Source organism: Caloenas nicobarica, chromosome 16 (genome assembly GCF_036013445.1).
Source record: "Caloenas nicobarica isolate bCalNic1 chromosome 16, bCalNic1.hap1, whole genome shotgun sequence".
In the NCBI taxonomy this organism is placed as follows: Eukaryota; Metazoa; Chordata; class Aves; order Columbiformes; family Columbidae; genus Caloenas; species Caloenas nicobarica.
In genome coordinates this window covers 5,858,322-5,884,209 of record NC_088260.1, presented here as the reverse complement: position 1 = coordinate 5,884,209, position 25,888 = coordinate 5,858,322, and the positions used below count along the sequence as shown (strand labels likewise).

Below are 25,888 nucleotides of genomic sequence, written 5' to 3'. Positions count from 1 at the left end.
CTCTGTGTGCGTGGAGATGCACGCCGTGGTTTTCTGCGTGGTTCTGGGTACGTTTTTGCTCCATTTGCCTAAGAACGTTCTCACGGTGGTGTAGCCAAAATCTTTGATAAAAAAGCCTCAGTCTGAAGAGCTGCATGTCGCAGTCTGGATGGAGCTGCTTTGGAATATCTCCATAGAGAAGCTGATCTCCTGACAGCCAGGCAGGACTTTTCGATAGCTGCTGATTGTACTTTGACTGTGGCATCAAGCTGGTGACAAAGGAATGTAGCTGGCATCGTGTCATAAAGGAACAAAAATCCTGAGAAGAGCCTAACTGCAATTATCCTCAGATGAGAAGCTCCACTCCCTCAGGTGTAGCTCATCAAGGTTGATGATCCTGCTCTTGTCAGAGAACTCAGGTGCAGATGTTTGTCTTGTTTGTCAGAAATCTGTGGCTTTGCAGGAAGTCAGATTCCAGAGTCTGTGGATGTGCAGCAAGGAAATGCATCAGGGAGCTGAGATGTGGCTCGTCCGTGTCTCTGTTTATTTTCAGGATTCCAGACTATGAGACACACAAGCAGATGTAAGTGAGATGGACTAAATGCTAATCCCTAGGCTGCAGGAAGCAATACATTTTTATAGAGTGTGTGGTTGGTTGTCTCACATAAACATAGGTAAATGTACAACCAGTTTTTGCACGATAGGATATTTTAAGTATTCTGAGAATGAGGCCGCTTTCTTCTGTGGGGCGGGAGCAGGTGACTGAGTCCATGTTTGAGTGCAAAACAAATAGGCACAACCGGGGTTCAGCTTCCCCAGAGGGTTTTACAGCACTGCAGCGCAGTACAGCACTCTGAGATGTGTTAGGCTGTTTGTTTATAGCACTGAAGGAAAATGACAAGTGGGTAATTCCTTAAAGAAATGGAGGAAACTCAGACTAGTAAAAAAAGGCCAAAGAGGTTATTGATATTCTGTGTGTGGGGATCTCCTGCTGAGAAAAGTCAAAGTTTGACAAGGCACCAAAATGTCCCTTTGGTCACCACACGATGGTGGTGACGGCAACGAAAGGCTCCGGGAGCAGTTGGGCTAAGCAGGGAAACTTGTCTCAGTAAGGGGAAAAAGCCGCTCGGCTGACAGGGATCCCGCTTTCCATGGTGGATCCTGGATGGGTTTAGATCTGATATTAGACCGGTGAGCTGGAAGACCTGTTTTGCCTTGGTGTCGGATGGACTGGTCACCTTCTGGTGGCGGTTCTGGCTGCCACCCTCTTCCTCCCACTGGTGATGGCACTTGGGAACGTGCTGGTCCACGCCTGACCGGGGCACGTGCAGCTGCTCCGTGTCCTTTGCCGTGTGGCTTTGCCGTGAGCTGTGTTTACAGTGGGGTGAACACCCCAAACCCGGGTGGTCCCTGGGGAATTCTGCAGGTGTAACCCTACGGTAGAGCGGAGGAGGAATCCGAAGCGCGTGACATCCGTGGCCTGGAGGATTCCACCTCCCAGCCCCCTGCCAAGTTTGTCTGTTATTAAAGCTCCTTTTGTTAAATTTCTGCTTTTCCAGTGTTAATGTTCACATATCGCTTCATGGTTTTGAGTCAATATTCAACAGTTTGAAAGGAAAGCGGGCGTTCAGAGTTTTGGGTGGAGCATATAGATCTCCTGAATTTGCAGATACCTATACTTCAGATAAAATATTTACTGGGTGAAGATTTATAGATAATGCAAAACCTTCTGCTGCTGTGGAGTAGTTCAATTTTAACCTGTGACATTTACAGTATTAAAAAAAAAAAATGAAGCCATTTTTACTTTTTATGAATTCTGCATTGAAAATGTGTTTAATGATATAAATGCCAAGATTGGTGGGTCCTGCTGAAACATCCTCACACTCTGGGTCTTGGATGTAGAGCCCGGGATGCCTGGAGCGTGATCGGAGCTCGCTGGAGTGCGAGAGAAGCTCCCAGGGATGGTCGTGGGATTTGGATCAGCTGGATGGAGCAGCCAGGGAGGAAGGAGAAACTGAAGTTCAGGTTTTGCAGGTCTTAATGTATTATTAATAATGAAAGGACATTTTAGATTGTTCACTGAAAAACTGAAGAATGTTCGGGTTGATACACAATAGCCAATAAATAATCACGAGTCATATTTTGTTAATATGGCAACACCGTTGATGTATATAATAAGCTTCCAAAGATTGTTTTACACACTGTCGAGTATTTTTCACTGATGAAGGAATTAATATAGCTAGTTCATTTAAAACAATAAAGTGAGATAATTTTGAATTAAAATCGAGAGCAAACAATTGTGGGGTTCAGAGATTTACTAACTGTCCAATATATTAATGTGCAAAGCTGTTGTGGGACAAATAATTCTCCAAGTGTGCTTTGATGGAATGATTTATTATTCCTAAATGCTTGCCGAAAGAACATTGAATGTTTTCCTGTGTTTGAATGTACAGTTTCTAAGCTGGATACATTTTAATGTTTAAAAACTTTGTGTATATCAAGCTTGTTGTAAAATACTCCTTTTGTTCCTCTGTTACTGATGCAACATTGGATAGTTTAATTCCACACTAGATATTTTATGTTAAACAAATAAATAGTTTTTTCAATATAAATGCTCTTGGCTGTTCTATGGGACTCTTATGAAGGGTCAGTCACTTTACCATTTTTTGTCTTGTTCAGAGATTTGGGGTATACGCCGCTCTGTGGGATCTGCCAGGGCCCAGCGCTTTGCAGATCCGACCCATTTTGTGTGTGTTTTGTGCATTTGGACATAATGAACAGGCTCAGCGTGTGTCTGTGCTTTGGGGCAGGAAGGTTTCCTTCCATTTATTTGCCTATCTCTTATTTATAAAATAGAATTAAGTGCATTACCCTGACTGTAGTCCTTACCCTTTAAATGATATTCTTACTTTTGATGTCCAGTGGTTTACAAATGTAAGGTTGTTCATGTTCGAGTGAAAATGACTAACGAGCTGCAAATACTTTGCATGCTAATATGTGTGTTCTCGTCTCGTTCATCTTCCTTCTCCCAGCGTGTGCAGCCACTGACAGTCCCCTGGGAGACGTGGAGTGATGATTCTGGGGGGTTTCTGTGGAATTCTGTGCCACCACGAAGAAGAGAAAGCAGTACGCAAGAGGTATTTGAATATTACCTTTATTGTGCGTGCATATTAACTCATGGCCTTCTAGAAAATAAGCAAAATTAGGCTGCAAATAAAATGACACATCTGATGATTTCTGTTTGATTTCGGAAAGGCCGGGTCAGATACCAGGACAGCTGCTCCTACCGGCTCTAAGATCAGAAGAATCAATTACATGCTGTGCACAGATTTGTTACAGCCCTGCTCACCCAGCACAGCTCTTCTGAATCCGTGTGATTTTGGATTTACAGCAGTGCGAACGGGAGGGGAATCTGGTCCTTAGTATCCCATTTCAAATAAGTGAAACGGAGCAGGTGCTGTTTCACTGCGTGGCTTCTAGTGACGTGGTATCACAGGCCATTTGCTTTAGCATTAATCAATGGTAATTTTTCTCTAGAGATTGTTTTCTTTTTTCTACCCTTTTCTTGCTCGTGGCCGCAATGGATCAGGTGAGCTGCCAGATCAAGTGGGAAACCCTTGCGAGAGACAGACTGGATGTGACGGCGGCTCCTCGTTTTCTCATTTGCTGCCATCAACCCTAAGTTGTTGCCTTGGACTCAAGTGCCACAGACATGAGAATTCCCATGCGATGTCCCTTTGCCAGCGCTGCAGGTGTCACCGCAGAGGCAAATACAACCCTCCGCACCTTTACAGAAGGGAGGGAGGACGGGAAGGGGACGGGGCAGCAGCTGCTGAGAAATTCCAGCCCTTATGGTGAGAGTCACCATTGCTACTTTTGTAAAAGGGCAGACAATTAGTGGACACACCCAGCACAGCACATCAGAGTTTCTCTTTTCCGTGGTGGAACTGGAGCAGCATGAAAGGAGATGGGTCCTTGGACAGGGAACAGCTCTGGTGCCAGGCTGAGCCCAGGGAACGTGCGCTTTAATGGGGCTGGTTTAAATTCAGGTGCCTGGGAGGGAACAGGACCCAGCGGCACCGCAGCACCTCATGCGCCAGACACAGCTGCCTGGTACATCCCAAACGGGGCCAGGGAGCTGTTTCTGGTGCATGGAGTCCGACAGAGAGAGAAGCTGCATCACAGATGAGTAAGAAATGGTTTATCTGTGAGGAGAGCGACCCAGGCACTGTGTGCTGGGCTTGGGACAAAACCAGCCTTTGGATTTGAGGTTAATGCTTCTTGATCATTCCCTACCTTGTCTACGATTTTATTTATTTATTCATTTATTTTTTAGAGCAGGAAAGACACCTGGCCTGGAAAAAATCAGCCAAACTGTATCTTCAGAACACTGTGGTGGGTCCCCAGCGGCAGCACTGAACACCTCTGAGATGTCACAGCCCTCGGGAGCTGTCCCCAGGTCCTTTGGGGGGCACAGCCACCCCGAGGCAGCTCCTCTCGGAGCCGCCGCTCCAGCCGTGTCGCACGGAAATGAGAAACTGGAGGGCCCGTGGGAGTTTTAGGGACAAGAACAGCTATTTTGCATGTGCTCTCTGCTATATATAGAGTCTGGCAAGTACACAGGGCTGGAACATGTTGCTTTTGTTGCTAAAAACATCATTTGGAAAGCCCATTTTAGGCAACGGCTGCTGTCTAGTGCCAGATACACTAACCAGGTGCTGCAGACCCATGCTCTGTCCTGGCATGAACGTAAGAAAAGCCATTGTAACTGCAGCACGTGCTTTTGGAGCTGTTGTTACTGCCCTGGGAGCTTCAGAGCTTCTTCCTACTAAGGAGCTTTTGCCTCCTGGGGGGGAAGCTTGCAAATCTAATTACACGCTGGGTGTCAGAGCAGCCAGTGAAGTCCTCAGGTGGCACTGGCTCCATTTCAGATCCTGCCCCATCGTGCAGACGAACTGCAAGACTGTTGAGATTGCAGCTGAACCCTGCCTGGCCTTTGCAGACTGATCCCCAGGACAGAAGTGCACTTTGTTGGAGATAATTAGTCCATATTTTAAAGCACTTCCTTTAGGGAGGTGGAGGGAACTCGGGTGTCTGGCAAATGGCAGTGACAGAACTGGCAGTGACAGAACTGGCAGCGACCTGAAAACGAGACGCTACGCACGGGTGCTGGAGCTGGCGGGAGGGTTGAACGGCCCACGTGTGTCGCTGTGTTATTCGCGTCTTCCTGCTGCGATTTCTGAGCCGCTGCTGTCACAAGGATCGCAGGGCAGCGGGCGCCTCACAAGCGGGGCTGGGCTGCGCGCTGCTCCTGCAGGATGCTGCCGAAGAGCCGGGCTGCTGCCATGGCACAGCCCCAGTGGATGGTGATCCCGAACCCACCGTGGCCGTAGTTGTGTATCACCTGGGGGAAAAGGGAAGAGGTTGGTGCTGGGAAACCTGCGCCGGAGCCCTCAGGGCAGCGAGGAGCCACAACAGCGGCTGGGGATGTCCTCAGTGTCTCCAGGTTAAGCCACGATCAGGGAGCCCAGTTCAGTGACCTGCTGCTCTGTCTCTCCCTCCAAAAGCCACTGGAGATGCAGCAGAAACTCTCCGAGGTTCATTCTCTGCCCCGCCTGCCCAGCCACCCCAAAACGCAGCAGCCGTATTCCTCAGAGCACAACACGTTACGTCCCCCTTGAGTTTGTTAAATCACTTCGCTTTGGTGGGAGCCCTGACTCAGCACTGGGATCAATAGCTACACCTCTCTGTGCCAAGGCAGCACAGATACGGTGCCGATAACAGAACAGAGCAAGCCAAAACTGAATTCAAACACAGCATCGCTTTGAACCGTGTGCTGGACTTTGCCTAAACACACCATTTTCTTTCCAAGACTCTCCAGCTAAAAATTGAGTATATTTTCATTACATTTAATTACGCATTGCAGTCATCATCTCCTTTGGAGCTTTAATCTCGTCTTTCAAACTGTACAGAGACATATGCACACAATCAAACAGAGGATTCCCTCTGCAGCTCTGCTGCCGAGCGTTCATGCGACAGCACTAATGAGGGACGTGATCCTACACCAAAAGCTGCTGTGCTGAGGTCCAAGAACAGGTGGCACGCTTTAACTGTGCTGTCCCTGTTCTCCTTTCTCTTAAAAGATATCTTAGCAGTGCAAGGCAATTTAAAGAGCCGTTGTGCTGGGGAAGTTTTACACCAGACACCCAGCTTTACCTACACAGAGGAATTTTGCAGAGCCCCACGGCAGCTGCAGCCCCACCAGCATCTCTCTGCGCCTTCACCTTGTTTCATTCGTGCTGCTGCTGTGTTTCGAACTGGAAGAAATCTCGAGAAATCCAATCTTTTGCACTAACAACCTGGTGTCAGTGCTGCAGGCCCTGAGCATTTTATCAAAAACTGTGTATTGGGTTTTATTAAATGGAGACATGAAGTTGGCATGCACAAGGGCTGTAAAATTATAGGCTTCCAGCAGAAAACCACGCTCTTTAAATGCTGACACCAAAACATGGTTTACATGTGCCTCATGTGGTTCTGGCAGCAGCAGAGCCCGTGCAGAGCCAAAGTTTTTCTCTCATTTGAGTTTTTTTAGCCTCTATTAAGGACTAAGCTCCAGCTGCAGGTTCTCCTTTGGCAGGAGCGTTCCCTGCCCACTCTTCCCATAAAAATCCATCAAAACTTATTATCTTTGACACTCATCTCTGACACTGGGCTGAAACATCTCAGATTCACAGAGGGGAGCCGGGGCAAGGACCGAGGGGTGTGGGGCTGAAGAGCACCGGCACTGCTGGACATTGGCGCTGTGCTGCCCAGGTTGCAGTGACCGATGTGCAATTAACATGGAGGTTAATGGCCCTCGGGTGCCGGGGGCCAAGCGCGGTACCTCTGCCTGGCCGTGCCCGTGGCGGAGGGTCTCCCGCTCCAAGCGAACCCGGGGACGTGCTGGTCTCAAGCCGCTCCAGTCCTCCACGATCTTTGCTTTCTGAAAGCAAAAGCCCATCAGCACCTGCACCGCATTTCTCCAAATTACAGCACCAAAACTCATGGCCCTAAGTAATCCATAAGCTCGGGGCTCTTGCAATGAGCAGGGACAGAAGCTGCTGCACCAGCTCCTGTGATGCTGCGAGAGGCAACTGGGTAGAACCAGTTGGGATCATCAAAGGGACCTTCAAAGCTCATCTAATCCAACCCCTGCCATGAGCAGGGACATCTGCACCAGCTCAGGTTGCTCAGAGCCCCGTCCAGCCTGGCCTGGGATGTCTCCAGGGATGGTTCAGCCACCACCTCTCTGGGCAACCTGGGCCAGGCTCTCAGCACCCTCAGGGGCAACAATTTCTTCCTCATGTCCAGCCTGAATCTCCCTCCTTTAGTTTAAAACCATCACCCCTTGTCCTATCACACCAGGCCCTGCTCAAAAGTCTGTCCCCATCTTTCTTATTGGCCCCTTTTAAGCCTGGAAAGGCTCCTCTGGCCCCTCTCCAACAGGTCCATGTCTGTCTTGTGCTGAGGACCCCAGAGCTGGATGCAATACTCAATATATGACCATCACTCGTGTAAAGTTTCCAATTTCGCAGCTTGTCCTCAGTGCCCGTTCCCATGGCTTCCTCATGTCCCCCCTCCCCACCTCCTGGATCGGGGTCACCCACCTGCAGCGCGGGGAGCAGCCGGCAGCAGCTCTCCCAGATGGTTTTGTGATCCTGGGCGCTGTTTTCTTCGTTCCAGTTTCCATGCTGGTAGATCCCTCCCAAGACTGTCAACTCACTCCTGCACCAAAAGCCAAAGGACATAAGTGGCGGTGAGTGTCCCCAGCTGTCCCTTGCTGGGCCATGACGTGGAGGGATTCTGCGCGTCTGTGATTTATGGATTGTCCTACGCCCTGAGCCTGCAACGTATTCCTGCTGGAGAAACTCTCATGCCAAGCAAGAGAGTAGTGCCTGCTCATGAGCAAGTCATTCATTAAATACTATCACCACCCAAAACGCCTTTCCCTGTGCAAACCAAATAGTTAATTTATTCTTCTGTCAGACAGCTCCGCTCCTGCCTGTCTGGGGAAGTGCTGGAAGGGATGGGATGTCTGCGGCGGAGCACAACGGGACAGATTGCTGCTGCCACCGCTCCGAAACTCCGCGGGTTAACAGAGAAGAGACTGGGTAAGGCTGGGGGAGCTGGGGACATCTGTACCTGCTGTGACCTTTGAAAACCTTGTGTGAGCCCTGGGCAGCACAAAGACAAGAGGGGAGCAGGAGGGGAGCCCCTGGGGCTGAGCTCTCCGGCGTGGAAGAGACGTGCTCTGCTGCACCCCGCTGCATCCCCAGAGCTCCAGCTCAAATAAACACAGCGAGAGGAATTCACATGGGACCATGATCAGAAATTGCTTGGAATACTTTGCCTGGGGGCTGTGAGCATCCAAAGTTCCTATTTACACAATGGCTTGTTGCCTAATCCTGAAATATTCGCACAATAGGAAGTGCCAGGAACGCAGCATTCAAGTTACAGCTTAAAAACCCCTTTCCATTGCCAAAGCGGGGTAGACGGCTGCTCTCAGGAGGAAACAGAGGCAGGATGAACAGCAGACGTATTTTTTTATCCTGCAGTTTGTCACCCTGGGTACACACAAGAAAGCTGCTGGTGGGAAGCAGGCGGAACGGGCGAGGTAGGAGCTGGAAGCCGGGCTCTGCCTGGGCACCGCCGCTCGCTGAGCTCGGGAGACGGTCCTTTTGGGGCCAGGATCTCAGCTCAGCCCTTCTCACCCCTATGGGGACACAGAAATAAGGTTTTCCCCTGAGATTCCTCCTGGGTTCCTTCAGGGCGGTGACCTGGACCCTGTGTGGGTGCTGAACTGGGTGGGATGTCCTCAGGAGATGTGTCACCAGCAGCCGCAGCACTGCTCAGGGGAACGGTGAGATTTTTAGGGTAGGCTTTTAATGAAGTAAAAAGGATTCCTGCCACTGGTTTTAATGGACCAGCAAGAGCTTTTCCCCACGATGAGCTTCTGTACAGCAGTTTTGTTAACACCATTGACAAAAGAACCAATTATAAAGGTGAAGACAAAAGATCTCCCCCAAAATATCTGCCCCACTCTCAATGTTTCACTCTTTGGAGGACCTGGCCAGGATTGGCATTTTGCTTTGGTGGGATTATTTCTTGGAAAAGGACAGGACCGGGGACATTGAAGCCCCGTGCTGATGTCACCTACCCCGGTATGACGTATGGTGAGTTGTAGATCCCAGATTCGATGTCGTGAGTGATGATGAAATGCTTCACCCACGGGGCCAGGACCTGGGAGACCAAGGGCAGAGGGTCAGAGACAGCTGGAGAGCCAGGTCCCTGGCTCGGGGAGGTGCCGGGAGGGACGTGGGCAGCTCGGCGGCCACGGGGTCTTCACAGGGTGTCCTCCCTTCTGCACCAGCTCCATGGACATTCTCTTCTTCCAAGATTTTTATGTCTTTTTATTATTAGCATTATGCCTCTGGCCTCCCCCCACTTTCCTTTGATGAAAAAAACAGGCTGGAGACTCAGGGCATCCCCACAGCTGGACCAGGAACGGAATCCAGGTTTTCTGCTCTGGCCTCCATGCACAGGAGGGTTTTACGTGACCAACATTTGCTGGGAATCAGGACCTGATCCCAGTGTGGGTCCAGCCCACAAATCCACGATTTGCCCCAGAGGGCGCAGGTACACTGGAACAAGGAGGGAACCGACAAGCCCTGCACCCCCTCACCTTTATGACCTGTCCACGGCCGGGCTGGAGCTCCGGGTCGGGCTGCAGCTCCCCTGCACGCACCCCCGTGCAGTTGATCACAACATCCACACCCTGGGCAAACATCTAAGAAGAGACGGAGACAACACAGTGAGCGATGCTGCCCGTGGGGGCACGAGATTCCTGCATCAAAACAGAGCCAAGTCCCCGCTCCAACCATCTGGTGATGAATAAACCATCAGGGCTGGATCCGGGGCACAGCCTCCCCAGCACAGCTACCCCTGAGACCCCACGTCTGCGGCAAGGAGAATACTTGCAATTTAAGGGAAAGCCATACTGCCGACGCTTGGCTGCATCTTTGCTCAGCGCTGGCAAAACGCGCTACCCCGTCCCCTCTCAGCCATCTCGTGATGCCCAAGAGCCTTTATCTTTCCCAGTAGAATTCATCTGGTGTACTCTTGCTGCTGGCCTTGTCCTGGCTGTGCCAAGGGACACCCACGTGCTTGCTGGATGTTTCTTCTCCATGCCGGGACAGGGCCATGCCCGCTCTGCCCCAGCTCCACATCGCCACTCACCTCCTGGAAAGATTCCACCTTCTTATGGAAAAACTTCACTCCTCTCTGTTTTAGCCTTGGAAGAACAAGCTCATTTGTTATCGGCAAATTAAAAACAAACGTACCATTCAAATTATCACCTGTAATTGATACCCAGAGTAGGTACGGCTTGTTGCTCCTTGCAATAAACAGCCGTGGTTTTCTCAGTGGGCCCTAATGATCTTCAGCCTTTAGCTCATCCACACCCGCGTCCCACCAGCCAGAGCAATCGGCACCGGCACAGCCCCGGCGGCGCCGCACTCACCGGTTGCTCAGCCATGGCAGGTACCTCCTGCCCTCCAGCACCATCGCCGTGTTGAACCAGCCGTAGCTGAAAGTAGAATAAGGAGCTGTAAGGATCCACAGCAGCTCTGCAGAACCAGCCGCCTCCTGCCCGGCGCTCCCGATGGCCGCTGCAGCTCTGGGATCCCTATTCCCCCTTGCACAACAAGTGCAGGATTCTTTTTTCCCTGTTTACAGCATAAAACACCTTCTGCTGGTTTCTTTCCCCCAGTTTGACAATATCTGGTGAAGCAAGAGAGGAGCTGGGATGGTTTCCATGCTAGGCTGCTGGTTTTTTGGCTTGTTTGAGGTGTCTCCTACTTATTTTTAAGGCAAGCAAGGCCACCCCTGCGCCCACAGTTGGTCATCCTCACCACCCCTCAACAAGGAGGTGCCTTGGACCATCAGCCAGACCTGTCCTGCCTGGGGGAAAGCACATCAGTGACCCTCCACGAAACACTGAAAAATACCTGTAACCAGGGAAGAGTTCCAGCTCTTTTGGTGTCAAGTTCCTGAATCCCAGGACAATGTTCTTCCAAGATGGGTCCTGTAACAGGGAAAAAGGTCTGAGCTCATTAATGAACCCAAATCACTGTGCCAGCGTGGGACAGAAGCTGGGGAGGGGGACACGGCCCACTCCAAAGGTGTGTGGGCCGGTATAGCATCATTTGGGTAGGAAAAGACATAAAAGATCTTAAAGATCAAGTCCAGCTGCAGCACATCATGGCTGGCGAGACTCTGCCAGGGCTCAGCCCTTGTTTTGTACCGACATTGCATCGGGGGCACAGAAAACACCGTGTCCCGGGCATACTGTCACAAGACAAACTTGGAAGGATTTGGAAGCATTCAGGGCATCGTCTGGGAAGGAGCACAGCCCTCCCGCCCCCGGGCAGCCTGCGAGCTGGAGCCCTTCCCAGCCCTGGCTGCCACTTGCTCCTTACCGGCACCGGCCGCGTGAACAGGTTGTAGCCAGAAATGAGGAAAAGTCCCATTTCTGTCGCTGCCGGCGAGCCCAGGTGCCCGAGGAGGTAATCGAACGTCTCTTTGTTCCAGACCCTGCAATGCAAACAGGAGAGCGGTGGCTCTGCCAGCCCCACGGAGCTGTGCCCCGGCAGCTCAGCCCCAGCGGGACACGGCACTGTCCTCCTCCTCCTCCTCCTCCTCACTCACGTCTCCTGCAGGTCACCACAGTCGCTCGGGTAGGGCTGCCACAAGCCGGCTGCCCCGTCGCTGGTGGTGTGGGGTGTGTAGCGATCCGCGTAGATCTCCACGTGCAGGGCGGGCAGCAGGCCGTGGAACTGCTCGTGGATGCACAGGGCGGTGGAGAGGCCCATCACCCCGGCCCCGATGACGGCCACGCGCATGGCTCTGAAATCGCAGATGAGAGGGGTGTAGCTGGCCGTGGGGCAGGGGAACGATCCCCATTGCTCACAGCGGCATCCCTGGCTCTGCCCTTGGGCATTTTGTAACCACAATAAAGCTGTGGCTCAGCTGCCCACAGCCACGCTCCCCTGCCCAGCAGAAAGAGCTGCGGTTGTTGGATGCCTCCATCACCATCCTCCTCTTCCTCCCATCAGCCAGGCCCCTCACTCCCCTGACTCTTCCCTCTTTACGGAGCTTTCACAGAACCCCAGCCTGGTTGAGGATGAAGGGACCTCTGGAGATCCCCCAGCCCGGTTGAGGATGAAGGGACCTCTGGAGATCCCCCAGCCCGGTTGAGGATGAAGGGACCTCTGGAGATCCCCCAGCCCGGTTGAGGATGAAGGGACCTCTGGAGATCCCCCAGCCCAAGCCCTGCTAACGCAGGGTCACCAGAGCAGATCGCACAGGGTCGTGTCCAGATGGGTTTGAATATCTCCAGAGAAGGAGACTCCACCCCTGCTCTGGGCAGCCTGCTTTCCTGCCTGGCAGCCTGGAAAAAGCCCTGTGGTCACTGTCTGGGCAGGCAGCAGCCACGGAGCAGCGCCAGGAAGGGCTGGGGTACAGCGATGCGGATCACCTCGGCCTGGGGCACGTCCCTGGGTGCTCAGCTGCTGGTGCGTGGGTAGGGGGAGGGATGCCAGCAGCACGCCAGACCTGCTTCTGAGTAAATTCTAGCCTGTAGTTTAATTTAGATAAGGCGAAGTGCAGCATCTCTGCTGTAAAAGGCAGCCCGCAGCGGGACTGACATTTGCCGGGATGGAGGGATGAGTCATCGGGACGGCGAAGCACCGACAGCAGCGGAGAGCCGCGCTGCTGCCCATCTGCTGCGGTTTTACAACCGCGGCTGCAGGAACCGGGGCTGCCTCCTCCACCTGCAGCCGCGGGGACGCACCCCAGGCTGCCCTGCAGCACCAGCCAAGGAGACACCTGCCTCGCTGGTCAATAAATAACAGAAATACACATTTTTCAGCAGCTTACCTGCAGAGTGCGTGGTCCCTGGGGCAGTGCTGTGGTTTTCAGGGACTTCGGCAGAGCCACCTTCATGGACAGCTCGTTTCCAGCCCAGCAAACCACCCGCAGTGCAGGGGCTGAGGATCACAGCCCGTCCCCGGGCAACGGGGCCAAAGTCTGCGCTGCGGCCCTGGGGAGGTGGAGTCCCCCGCACCGGACCCCGTGTCCCACTGGCAGTGGCCCCGGAGTCACTACTCTGAAAGGAAAACGCGGTCACCACAGGCCATGGCAAAATGCCATCGCTGACACTTGTCACCATGGTGACTGCTGGCTGCCCCCATCGGCCCTGGCTGGTGGAGACATGGGGATGGGACTCCCCAGCCACCAGATTCCTGTGAGATCTGGGAAAATTGGATGCTTTACTGCTGATTTTTGTGTGGTAAGAGAGAAATGGCATTGCCTCTCTTCTGACAGACCCCAGTAGCTGTGCCACCCTGCTTCCTGCTCAGACAGCTTCATTTCTCGTTTCTAAGCTCCTCTGCCTTCACAAAACCCCCAATTTTGGGTTCTGGGCTGAAAAGCCAGGTTTCTGTTGGTGCAGATACTGTTACAAGCAGCAGAGGCAGCCCTGGAAGCACAGACCACGCATGGGCAGAGTTGCTACACACAGGAATTTTATTGTGCCTAAAGCTTTTATAAGAAGTATAAGGAAGATAAAATAAATGGAAAATCATGTTCTGTACAGCCAGGTTGCAGATACGTCTCTGGAGTCCCAGGCTCAGGGTTTCAGCCCTGCAGCACAACTCACCGCAGGTGCCAGGAATTTGGTCCCGCAAAAGGCAGAGGGAAGGCACGGGCAGGTGTATGCCGGCTGCAGCAGAAGACGCTTTACCCTGAGAAGTCAACGAGGATGGCATGGGAAGGCCAAGTCTGCAGACTCACAGGGCTTAAGCACCCGGTACCTTTGACGCTTTTGGCAGCGGAGCACCGCTCGCACACGTTTCCAGCCCCAGCATTGTTGCAGGCGCTGCCGTCCTGCTTCCCAACGCCGGGCGGGAGCAGCAGCGCCAGCGACCGACCGGCCCCATCCAGGCAGCTCCACGGCTCGGGATCCCGCTCCGGCTGCCGTGAAGCTGGAGGCTCATCCGCCACACGTGCTGCCCCATGGCCGCATCCTCCCAGGGATGCTGCCCGGAGACGTCGTCCGACCCCGGGCATCCAGCCCCCTCTTGCTCGGCCCCCTTTGCAGCGTGGCAGGGACGAGGAGGAAACGCTGTCACCCACCGGCCTCAATTATTAAGGGCTTTCCATGCAATCAGCAAAGCCTCTTACACTGATTACCCCATTACTCGTCTGCCCCTTGCATTTGGCACCGCTGACCCCTCGCGCTTTCTTCGGCCCGGTTTGAAGGGCGCTCCCGGCTGCCACACCCTGAAACCCTTCAGGAGCTTTCGGGGGGAAGCTCAGACCCCACCGGCACTTTTTGGGGCGACGGCGACCGCCGCCCCGCTGGGCCGGGCCGGGCCGGGCGCGCCTCGCCCAGCGCAGCGTGGGAGGCCCCGGCCGGTCCCCGGGGAAGCTCCGCCCCCTCCCGCCGCCTCCCTCTTCCCCGCGGCCGGGCGGGCTGCGCAGCCGCCGGGGCGGTGGAGGCTGCCGGCGCCCCGCAGCCGCGGCTGTAGCCGGGCCCCGCCGACGCCATGGCGCTGGTCACGCTGCAGCGCTCGCCGACCCCCAGCGCCGCCTCCTCGGCCAGCACCAGCGAGGTGAGCCGGGCCGGGCCGGGCCGCGGGCAGAGCGGGGCCGGGCGGCGGGGCGGGGCGGGACGCGGCCCCTCAGCGCCTCGGCTGGGCCCGCGCAGCGGCCCGCGGAGCTTCACGGTCCTCGGCCCCGGCCCCCCGCAGCCCCTCGCGGCCCCCCACAGCCCCCCCCCTGGCGCTGCCCAGCCCCGCGGGGCTGCCGGGCTGAATCAGGCCCGGGACCGTCCCGCCGTGTCCCCGCTGGCCGTCCTCGCCTCGTCCCCAGCCCGCTCAGTGTCCCCCGCCGCTGCCGCCCCGCTCGAGCCCTCCCGCAGCATCAGCCTGGGCTGGCTGAACCGCGGGGCTGTGCCCTTCTCCGCCGGGTGGGTCCCGGGCAGCGCGCTGGGCCTGTGTGTGTGGAGCGGCTGTGCTTGTCCCTTGGCCCTGACCCCCCGCAGCCGCCACCTCCTGCCCCAGGGATGCTCGGTGTCACCCCCTGCGTGATCCCTCTGTCCCCGAGCTGCAATGGAACCACCTTGGGGAGCTCCCCGAGGCAGCTGCGGTCAGTTCCCTGCTGCCAGAGCAGCTTCTGTCCCGCTCCACCCCATACCTGTGCGATGTCCCCATGTCGCAGTGTCCCTGTGTCATGCTGTCTGCTGTCACTCTTTGCCACAGCACAGCCCGCACCGCGCTGCTGCCCTTTCGTCTTTCCCAGCTCTGTTGCTCCGGGGCCACGTACCCACCACTTAACCCGCTGTCCTTGTAACGCTCTGCTCCATGTGTCCCAGCTCTGTGGGGACAGGCACCCTGCGTGTCCCAGCTCTGCTGCCTGCCCCCTTCACCCTGGTACCCCAGAAACACCTTTTCCTGCTTCTGTCTAGCCTTGGGCTTCTGTTTTCCCTCACTGCAGCTCCCATGCACCATCCAAACACAGCTGCACCCTCCAATTGCTTTTTCTTCTTCCCTGTGCATCCCTTTTCTCCTCCTAACCTCTTTTGGGACCCCCAAAGACAGGCCTGGTGTTTCCCTGCATATCCTCCCTGTGCATCCCTCTTCCCCCCCCACCTCTTTCCCTTGGTGCTTGCTGCCCTCGGCTTTGCTTTGTCCCACCAGGTAAACAATCCTATTTGTCACCTGTCAGGTCCCTGTGAGTCCTCTGATGAGCTGGTCCGGGGGGGGCAGGCGGGAGGGTGTTCTCCCTCTCCGGAGGAGCCGCAGGGTTCCCTTTGCACGGCCCTGGCTGGAGACCTGGCTCATCCCTTCCTGCTCCAGCTGTTCTGCCCTCAATCCGAGTCGGGTGGTTTGGGCTCCTGAAGCTGCAGGGACACCGTGTTTGGACCACGCTGTGTTCATTCAAGAACTTGGAGACAGAACTTGTGCTTCTCCAAGGATTTTTCAGCAGGAACTTTGTTGAGTTCTGGTTTAAACAGAGTCTTAAATGAGACATAGTGGCCACCTGATCTGTACAGATGTAAAGGAGCTGTAACCCTCTTGCAGGCAGTGGAATTAGACTGGGTTTAACTGATGCAGGTGGGAGAGAAGTCAAGGCAGGATGGCTCTCCCCTTGTTACATATGCCTGTGTTAGACATTGCATTGTGGAGGAGCTCTGTGTCAGTTGTTATTTTATTCAATGGGGTGACCATACAATTCTCCTTTTCCATCTCCCAAAATGCTGCCTCAAACTTGCCGCCTGGTATTGTCCACTTCTGCCACCAGCATCCGTGGCTCAGGTGTATTTTGGTGGCTTCCAGAGGAAGATATCAGCTCGCCTTCTGTTTGAATGGTCCCTTCTGGCATGAAATACCATAACACTATAAACTGTCCTTTTCCAAATTCGGCGTATTGATTTTTGCAGAGTTAATTTCAAAGAAAAATCCCATTGAAAAGTGCTAACGTGATCCCTGATCTTTTATAATCTTTCTCGCAAGGAAAATCAGGGCTCTTCAGGGCTTTTAGCCTAATGTGAGTAATTAGGAGATTTTTTTAAATGGAAAATTATGACGAAACATCCTTGCTAATTGTGAGTGCACTGCTGGTGGGGGTCTGGCCCCGGTGCTGGTGTCCATGCCGTGGCGGGGTCCATGGCCTCACCTGCGTGGAGCATTGTAAACCCTGCCAGCTCAGAGAGACGCTCTGAGCAAAACAGGTCAGAAGGTGCCTTGTTTTGCTTTTACTGCAGCTTTTTAATAGGAAATACAAGGAGAATCGACTTTGAAAGCGAGTCACCTTCTGCAGAAGATGAGCCTGCAGCAGATTCAGGGGCCGGCTCTGCTGCTGAGCCGCAGCTGACGACGTTCATGACTTCACAGTCACTTTTGTTTAAAAAAGTAAAGTTTTTCTCCCCTTTGTTGCTATGTGACAGACCCAAACAAACAGGAGGGTGACCTTACAAAGGCCAAAAACCTGCCAGCCCTTCCCAGGGCTGGGGGATCTGCTGGCGGGGGGCACTGGGGCTGGGGGTGTTCCCAGGGCTCTGTCTGCTGCCCCAGCCGGGCCGGCTCTGCGCTGCTGCCGCACACTGTAAACAGACTAAAAATAGCGATGGTATGTTTCTCGCCATCAGCTGCAGTCATTTTGGATGGTCTCTGTGTATCGTTTTTCCTCCAAATGGCCATATTTCGAACATCCGGCCTGTGCGGTTGCATTTGGGGTTTTTTCCTGGCATTACTCGGTTCCTGCAGGTTGTGACCAGAGCAGCTCCTGGGCGCTCTGGCCTCTCCAGTCTGAGCTTGGAGGGATGAGAAACAGCCCAGGTCCTACATCCACACACAAAACTTCAAGCTTGAATGTTTTACATGAAACTACTTGCTTATTTTTTTACTTCTGCAAACCCACCTGGAAACAAGTAACTATTCTGATGGCCTCTATTTGATGTGGGTTTTAGGCAATGTTGTAATAAATAACAAAGTGGTCCCTGGGTGTTAGCACTGATGGAGTGTGATTTCTTAAAGGCTTGCGTCCCTCCAACTTCATCAGGCTCTGCTGTGTTGCACGGTTGATGGTTTTCCTGTTGCAGGACAGTCTCTAAGGTCCCTGCTTTGCTTCTTGGGACCGAACCATCTCCCCAATGCACCCTTGCCCTCCGAGGGGATGCTCCTGGCCCTGTCTCTTCTGCCTACTTACACAGGACCTAAGGGGGAGAATTATCTTTGAGCCTTTTTTTTTTTTAAATTTCAGTCAGCTCTGGATGAAATTAGCCCCGGCTCTGTTTTTCTTTAATACGTAATTTTGTCCAAAAGCTAACAGGGACCTTGAAAGGGGTGGCTGGAAAGCATGGCTGTGTGAACGTGTTTCTCTGTGAAGGTGGGCTCGAGTCAGCTGGCACGCTTCTGTTTTGAGTAAATAAAGTGTAAGAGTCGCTAATGTCACCTGAGCAGCCAGATTTGCTGCCGGGGGGACTTTCTACCAGTGCCCAGCGAAAAAGTTTTAATACATGCCTGCCATCCAAGCGGTGCGTTTATCAGGAGGGCAGCAGACATAGGACTTGTTGGTGGCTGGGCAACAAGGTGAGTGTCGTCCTAGCCTGGGGACACATCTTCTGCCAGCACCCAGGTGGAAGTAGCCAGGTGGCAGCATTAATTCGTGCCCAGCCCTTCGTTACCAGCCTTCGCCCGGGACAGGTTCTGCTCTCACGTGTGCGCTCAGGGGGAGCGATGTGTCTGCGCCCGCGGTGACGTCGCGGTTGGCGATCTTCAAACCCATCTGTGCTCTAGGACCAGCTTGCAGGATTAGGACCTAATAGCTTTAAAATCCCCGTGAGCCCCTTTGTCATCCGGCACCGGGTGCCGGTGGCATATATGGCCAGGGAGTCTCATTTATCCCCAGCACTGGAAAGAAAAGCCCCGCGAAAAACAGCTGCCCAAAACCTGTTATTGCAAGGGTGGTTTTAAAAAGTGTGGGGATTTTTTTTAAAGTCGTAGTATGGAAACAACCAGCGTGTAACTTTCTCTGTATCCTTCTTTTCTCCCCTCAGCTGGAGGTTGGCAGTGATGAAGAGCGTAAATTAAATGTGAGGTAAGCAGAGTTATTTGGCTCTAGACATCGTTTCCACTGTGGTGAATTGTTTGCTGTGTATCTGAGTCCTGGTCCTGCACGGGACTCCGGCCTCGAGCGTGTACATTTGCCTGGAGGGGATGGCATGGTCTGCAGACAGCTGAACACCGGGGATGCTCTCTCCCTTATCAGTTTAGTTTTGAGAGGAGCGTTAAATGAACTGAAAGCATAAAAGAGGGTTTGTGGGTTTGGGTTTGTTTTTTTTTTTTTTTTTTCCTTATAGGAAGAAACTGGAAAATTGCTCGTCAGCTCTGGCCACAGCACTTAACTGTTATCGCAGCATCTGTATTGCTGCTGCTGTTCTCTGGAGTTGGGGCTGTGGGTCGGGAAGAGGGGGATGCTCCTGGGGTGGGCATGGGAGAGCTCTGCCTCTGTTTGCTGTCCTGCTGGCGTGCACGTGGGTCACAAGCGTGTGTTTGGTTGCTGTGTGTATGGGCATTTAGTGGCAGTCTGTAGTGTCATTCCTTAGCTTATTTTCTGTAGAATGCATTTTGTGTCAGTTAAAGGGAAGTTCAGGATTCCTGGTTCTGCGCCCAGCTTGGTTGTGGGCTTATTGTGCAATTCGGGGCCTAGCAGGAGCCCACTGAAGTCATGAATAGCAGTACATCCTTAATTCTTATGCCTTTTCCCATGTTGTATTAAATAGTAACACTTAACCAAGCAGTATGATGGCCTCTTCTTTTTTGTGTGTGGCTCTTGTGCTGAAGGAGGAAATACAGTTTTAGCCCTCTTCATTACAGACGAACTCAGTGACAGCGTACAGATGAATAGTTGGGAGATCGTTGGTTTTGTGGCTCCTTTGGTCCATCTGGGCTTTTTGCAAGCCAGGTGGGTGCATCCATCACTGACCAGAGCAATCATGGGGGTGGGTGTGGTGGGACTGGGCTTAAAGGCTGAGACTTTTCTACTGGCCATTGAAAAAAGCTGCAGCAGTGACTTTGGCTGCTGAGATCCTAAGAGCTTCCTCTGTCCTTCAGTCTCTTGGGGCTGCTCTTCTGTACACAAATTTCAGGATAAGAATCTGGTAATTAAGTCACTAGATAGACCTTGAGAACAGGATGGCTCTTGGGCAGAGGCTTGGCTGTACTTGGGGAAACACTGCCAGGGACTGAAGAAAATGTGTGGCCTGAGTGTGGACAGAGCGTAGATGATAAATGCAGCTCCTCTGGCAGGGAGGTGGGTAGATCCTGTCCCCATTCTGTCCCCTCCTGCCAGCAGCTGCTCCGGATCCATTCTCAGAGACTTTACCCGGTGCCCATGGGGTGGCAGAATTGTTCAACTTCATTGTGCTGCTTCTCCGACAGCGGAGTCCAGGTCTGAAAAAACGACAGGAACGGGCTGTGATGATGGTGTTTGTGAATCTTTGAATCCTGGTCCAGCCGTGCTAGAGATGGAGGTGTCACGCTTTGTCACGCGTGCCCTGGGTGTAGGGGTTGGTGGTCCAGCACCCGACTGTGCAGACCTCAGAGATCCAAACGGTCAGAAAAAGGACAGGCTGGTGCAGCAGATCTTCCTTATGGTTTCTGTCATCCCAAAATGCTTGGCTTTTTTTTTTTTTGCCTTTTTTTTTTTTTCCTCCATGAAACAGCTTCTACCCTAAAATAGACTGAGGAGACATGTTCTAGGTTCAGCTTTCAAAGATATTGTTACTAACTGCATTTTCTTAGACATTAATGTGCTTTAAAGTCTTTCACTTTCCAAAATTTTGCAGCAGCCTCACATCCACACCGTTTCCAGCAGACAGCCAGGAGTCTGGTTTGCTCCCCAGTGGGTAAAAATTCACAGCAGAGGAAACAGTAAGAGCACAGACTCGGATCTCACAGCCCAGTCGAGCTCGGTGCAGCTGGTGCAGAAAGAAGCTCACATGTCTGATTCTCTGTGTTCTCTGTGTCTGCTGAAATCTTCCTTCCTGAACGCCCATCAGCTGTGGGATGCTGTGGCTTGATCCACTTTTTTCCCTAAGGATGCAGCACACCCGTGGGACCTTGAGACATCTTACCTAAAACTGCTGGCACGGTTGCGTCAAGTCCATGGGATTATGAATTAGCCTTAAGTTTTACAAGATCAGAGTGTGCCCAGTTCAGCCTTATCACAGAGCCATGTTGTGCTCGTTTAGCTCAGAACAGCCTTGGAGAAGATGATATCGAGTGTGGGGGAGACTGAGAGCGGGGCTGAGCTCTTTTCAAGCAGACTGCTCTGGCAGAATGGACTGTGTGCAGTTTTTCCTCCGCTGTTTTTTAGTGCAACCCGATGACTTCAATCGCTCACCGTTGGGTGACTCTGTAGCACCAAGGCACAGGAGATGTTTTACAAAGCCAGTCGTGTTGTGAGTGTTGGCTGTTTCTCAGATGCAGTTGGCAAATGCAGTGAGGTAATCACTAGTTTTAATTACAAACACAAGTGAGATTGTTTAGCCAGTCGTTCTGTAATCTTTGCCATTATTGGCTTTCCAATAGCAATCTGAATGCGGTCAGAAACGGGGCTGGGTCAGCGTTTTCAGGCACCTTCTGCAGGGAGACGGGGGTTGAACTGCTCCAGAAGGGCCTGGGAGTTGTCCCCAGCCACTGATCAAGCCTGAGGATCGTTACGGAAAGAATTGTTCTTGTTTGACACCACTAAACCCAGTTTTAAGAGCTGGCAAGAGCAGCTGTGGGATATAAAGGTTTTCAGGATTACCTGGTTGGGAATGAACATGCTCTGCCACGTTGGTTTGATAGCCAGCTCTGCAGTTCCTTTAGTTACTGCTTTGTTGTTGTAGTTTAATGAAGTAAAGTAATTTTCTCTCTGGAAGGTAGTGGAGTTACACGGGGCATTGGTTTGACTTGGTTTTGCGTTCGTGGCAGGAATTAGAGCCTCAGGTTGATGAAAACTCCCTTGGCAGCCCAGTGATCAACAGGAGTAATTGCTGCGGACAAACTCCTTACAGAGCATCATCCCGGCTGGCCCACGCCAGAGGACTCGTTGTAAGGAGGCTGTTTGGTTAAAATCACTGTAATAAATCAGATTTCTATCAGGCTCTTCTTGTGCAGCCACATGTTTGCCCCACAGATGGGGATGCTTTTACCTTTACACTTTATTGCATATTCTATTTTAATGCACCAAAAATTCTTTCTTAACACCTTGATCTTTAACTTTTTTAGGGATTTATGAGCACATTTTGCTGGAGGCAGCACAGAGTGAATGGTTCATACCCGCAGCTTTGCCGGGCCGTGTTTATGGCACCGGGAAGGTGCATGGGGCAGGGGCTACGCCAGGGCAGCTGCCTTGAGGGTTTATTTATGGGGACAGCAGCTCATTATGTACCTGACAAGCCCTGCTCGTTGCGGTATTTATTGTCTCCCGGTTATTTGCTGGGAGATCTCGGGGCAGAAGCTGCTGACTTGGTGAACTGTGCAAAACAGGATGGTGAATCACATCCTGGCGGGGCCGCTGCATCCTGCCCAGCGCGCTCCCGAAACGGGGGCGCAGCCGCGGGCTCCTGACCCCCGGCCGCTTGTTGGCCTGTAGGTGCGGCCGTGGAAGCCGATGGAGATATAATCAGAGCTTGACGTTTTGTTCTGGGCTGCGTGGGGACGTTCCAAGTCCGCGGAGCCGAGGAAGCAGGCACTTGTTTGATGCTTGAATAGGATCTGGCCTTTCCAGGAAACTGGTGCAGACTTGAGCAATGTGAGTTTACGTGGATGTGGGCAGAGTAACACCAGGAGGCCTGCCAGCTTGAAGATGTGCTCATCAGGCCCTTTCGGAATTTTATATTAATCTCTTTTTGGTTTTTTGTTTTATTTTTTCATTTTTTTTGGTGAAACCTCAGCAGTTTGGCAAAAAAACCCCAACTCACTGGCCCTGTTATCAAAGGTACTGGCTTTGCACTGAATGTGTTTTTTTTTTTTTTCTGTAAAAGACCAGTGTGATTACTGTTTATTTAGGTGTTAGAGCCGGGTCAGAAAAATATTTTGGTTCCAAATGCCTCTTGATTTTAAATACCTTAATCTTTGATAATCGGCTGCCAAGATCTGTGAGTCAGGGATTTCTCATACCAATCAGAGCTGTGGTCTGCCTGACAAGTGCTCTGGAGATGTTTTTGGAGAACACGAAATGGGCAGAGCAACTTCATAAGCATGGCTTTACTTTTAATTATCAGAGTGTTGATTTTTTTTTTTTTTAATTTCCTAAACATTTACACATCCCTCTGCAGTGCAGAAGCGCTCTGCTGCTACGCGAAAAATCAGAAAGCAAAACGAGCCAAAAAATAAGCCCAGCATCAAATGGATTAGGACATAAAATGCATCCCTTAGTTCAGGTTTATCTCAGACAAAAAGGACTCTTCTCTGCAGAGCTCGCCTTCCCTCTCTGAAAGTTTTAGAGTCACAGCCCTGACAGATCTGGGTTTGGAGTGGAAAAAGAAGGATGATGCTGAGGTTTTTACCAACACTTTGTCTTGAAGTGGCTTTTCCCCCGGCCGCACGTCCTTGGGGAGCTGGGGGGGCAGCTGAGCTCTGGCTGTCGAGGTTGAGCTGGAACATTTCTTGCTCTCCTTTTACCCGGCATGATCCGTCTAGATTTATTTTATTTTATTCTTACGCCTTACCAATGTGTGAAGTACTCCCTGGTCTCTGCTGCCTTTTTTGGAGTCGTTCTGAAACCCAGCAGCTCAGCTATTTTTTGGGTTGCTGTGCCACCGCTCTCTGCGCTGCTGTCCGTGTCCCGGCTGACCCTTGCACACGCCGCTTGGGAGCCACTTTCTTAATCCTCAAAACCATTATTCACCTGCCTTTTCTTTTCCAGTGGCGCTGCTGGAGAGTTTCCACTTGTTTCCCTGGCCTGTCTCCGGGAGACGCTGCTGAGTGGGTGAAGTGAGGTGACTTAATAAAATAGTTTAGAGGATTAAAACAATGAGTTGACGGGAGGAATGCAGGAGGATGGGCCGATGTGCCGACAGCCAGGCAGGGGAGGAGGACGGGAGTGGGATCAGCTCCTGCCCGGGCGGGAGGCTCAGCTTTTGATGTGCCCTCTGTGCAGGAGCCCGGGGACCAGCATCGTCCCACCTCTGCTTCGGCTTGGACCACGGCTCCGGGACAGGCTCGTGGTCTGTCCTCCTCCCTACCTGTGCTCACAGAACAGCCATGGCACCAGTATGGCAACAGCAGCATCCAAAAAAGTGACTTATAGGAAAATAGAAGATCTGGCCCCGGCCTCCTGAGACCGTGGCTATCGCAAAAACGACGTCATGTTGCAGTGGGAATCTCAGAAATGCTTGTTGCGATTCAGACCGTTGGTTCCAAGCACATCGCGTAGCTGTGATCAGCCTCGTGCCTTTTTGAACTCTGTGATTAATGGGATGAGCAGAAAGGTTTTCTTTTTCCTTGTGAAGCAACCTCTTATTTAATTTGGCTTTTCACCATCCAAGTACTAGGGTTTCCTAGAATTTTCTCTTTCCTGGCTGTCTGGGAGCTGTTCCACTAACTTATTTGCGCAAGTCTTCTGGAATGGGGAACAATCCTGCTAATTTGTTTGCTTCCCTGTTCTTACCCTTTCTCTCGGATGCTTTATCTGAGCGGCTCTGGTGCCCCAGCCCGCTGCATCGCTCACCCGCTGCGCAGGGCTGCCTGGAGGCACATCATCAGCGCTCTGTTTACGTTAGGAAATCAGCTTTTGTGGGCTTCGTGGTTGATTTCGCTTTTTCTCTTTTTCCCCTTTGTGCTCGAGGACTGTTTGGACGTGGATGTGAATGGCCAGCAGTGTCTCCAGCCCCGTACAGCATTCCTGCTCCGGGGACGTGCCCACGCCTCACGGCCCGACAATCCGCGCTCAGACTCCCCCGTTTTGTGCTGCGCTACTCAAAACACACGAGCGAAGCCTGACGGGTCGTCCTGCCTGACCAACTCACTCTGCTTTGAAATACGGCGAGATGTTTGTCCCTCAGGGAGGCATTACAGGCCCCTCGCTCAGTGTGGGCACCTTTTTGCTGTTGTGTTTTTGTGTCCTGGCTGTGTCTGAGCAAGGGGAGATGTTCTCCATGTGTCCGAAGGAACATCAGACCTTCAGAGCTTATGTTTTGGGTTTATTCTTGGGGTGGCTTGAACAGCACTTGCATTAAATGGGCTTCTTGGTTGTGACCAGCAGCAAACACAAAGCTAACGAGTTAATTACGGCTCTAGAAATACTGAAGGTTGTTGAAGGTGTGGAGATAAGCCGGGTTCTTTGAGCATCCCCTGCACCCAGCGATCCTGTGGCAGTTCTGGGAGCAGCAGGGACACCCGGGCAGACACAAACTTGGATGTTTCTGTGCTCTTTCTCTCAGCTAGATGCCATTTTTTAATTCTTAGACAAGGAATGGACGGCTGAGTCAGCCTCAGGCCTGGTTGTGTCTTCCCGGGGAAGTGTTGTTCTCCCTACCAACTTCTGCGTATAGGTGTTCGTTCTGAGATGAGTTACGTAGCAGTAAGATAGATTAGTAGAGTGTTTTATTGTATCTTGCAAGATGATTACGTCTTATGTGAGATTTCCCATTAAAATGGGGAACTCGAACACCCGAGGATTAGAAGGTTTGTTGGTGGGACACACGGCAGCCGAAGCCGCAGTGGCAAAGCAAGCTGCTCAGGGAAAACCGTTCTGCGCCTGGCAGCTGATTTCCAGCTCTGTCTGTCTGTCCGGTAACCCGAGCAGCTCTGTCTCTTTTTCCGAAACGCAGTATTTTTAACAAATTGCTTGGTGCCATTATTTTTGGCCCCAGGGGGTGGCATTTTGTAACGATGAAAAGGCGCTGCCTATTGTGTTCTTAAGCAACTTGAAATGGAATTGATGCGTGTTGCAGCCACGCTCTTCTGGAGCTTTCCCAAAGGGGAAGAGAGATTTTCTCTTCAAGTTGAGCAGCACGAAGCCAACGGATGGAGCAAGGGACGGTGAAGCAGGAGATGCTGGAGCCTGAGCTCAGCGGTGCTGTGGCTGTGGAGCATCATCTCGAGGTGCAGAAGGGCCCCGGCTTTACGGACAGCAGAGTGTTGTAGCTGTGTCCCCTCAGCATTTCCTAAATGCTTGTAAGCGTAGGTTTTTACCCCCCTTAGGGGGTAAATGCCATTAGTTTGGTAAGCTGAGGTTATGGAGTGGAGCTAGGACTGGTTTGCAGCTGCACTGGAGCACCAGGATCCCAGGGCTGTGGCAAAACCCGTGAACT

At 52.4% G+C, this 25,888-nt stretch overlaps 2 protein-coding genes across 2 annotated transcripts in view; one reads left to right on the top strand and one right to left on the bottom strand.

Moving 5' to 3' along the window:
* Window positions 1-5,260: 5,260 nt before the first annotated feature.
* DAO (D-amino acid oxidase) lies at window positions 5,261-11,918 on the bottom strand. The gene is made up of 10 exons (XM_065646532.1): window positions 11,725-11,918; window positions 11,496-11,610; window positions 11,025-11,101; window positions 10,538-10,603; window positions 10,255-10,309; window positions 9,701-9,805; window positions 9,176-9,258; window positions 7,626-7,743; window positions 6,863-6,961; window positions 5,261-5,383 (listed from the first exon to the last, which is right to left on the bottom strand). Exons 1-10 carry the CDS (start codon window positions 11,916-11,918, stop codon window positions 5,261-5,263), a joined length of 1,035 nt encoding a protein of 344 aa, XP_065502604.1.
* A 2,653-nt stretch (window positions 11,919-14,571) lies between these two features.
* The window catches only part of SSH1 (slingshot protein phosphatase 1), a 33,166-nt gene continuing 21,849 nt past the window's right edge, over window positions 14,572-25,888 (top strand). The window contains exons 1-2 of the mRNA XM_065646308.1: window positions 14,572-14,690; window positions 18,638-18,678. Coding sequence (XP_065502380.1) covers window positions 14,625-14,690; window positions 18,638-18,678 — 107 coding nt within the window. The 5' untranslated portion in view covers window positions 14,572-14,624. The remainder of the gene's footprint in view (window positions 14,691-18,637; window positions 18,679-25,888) is intronic.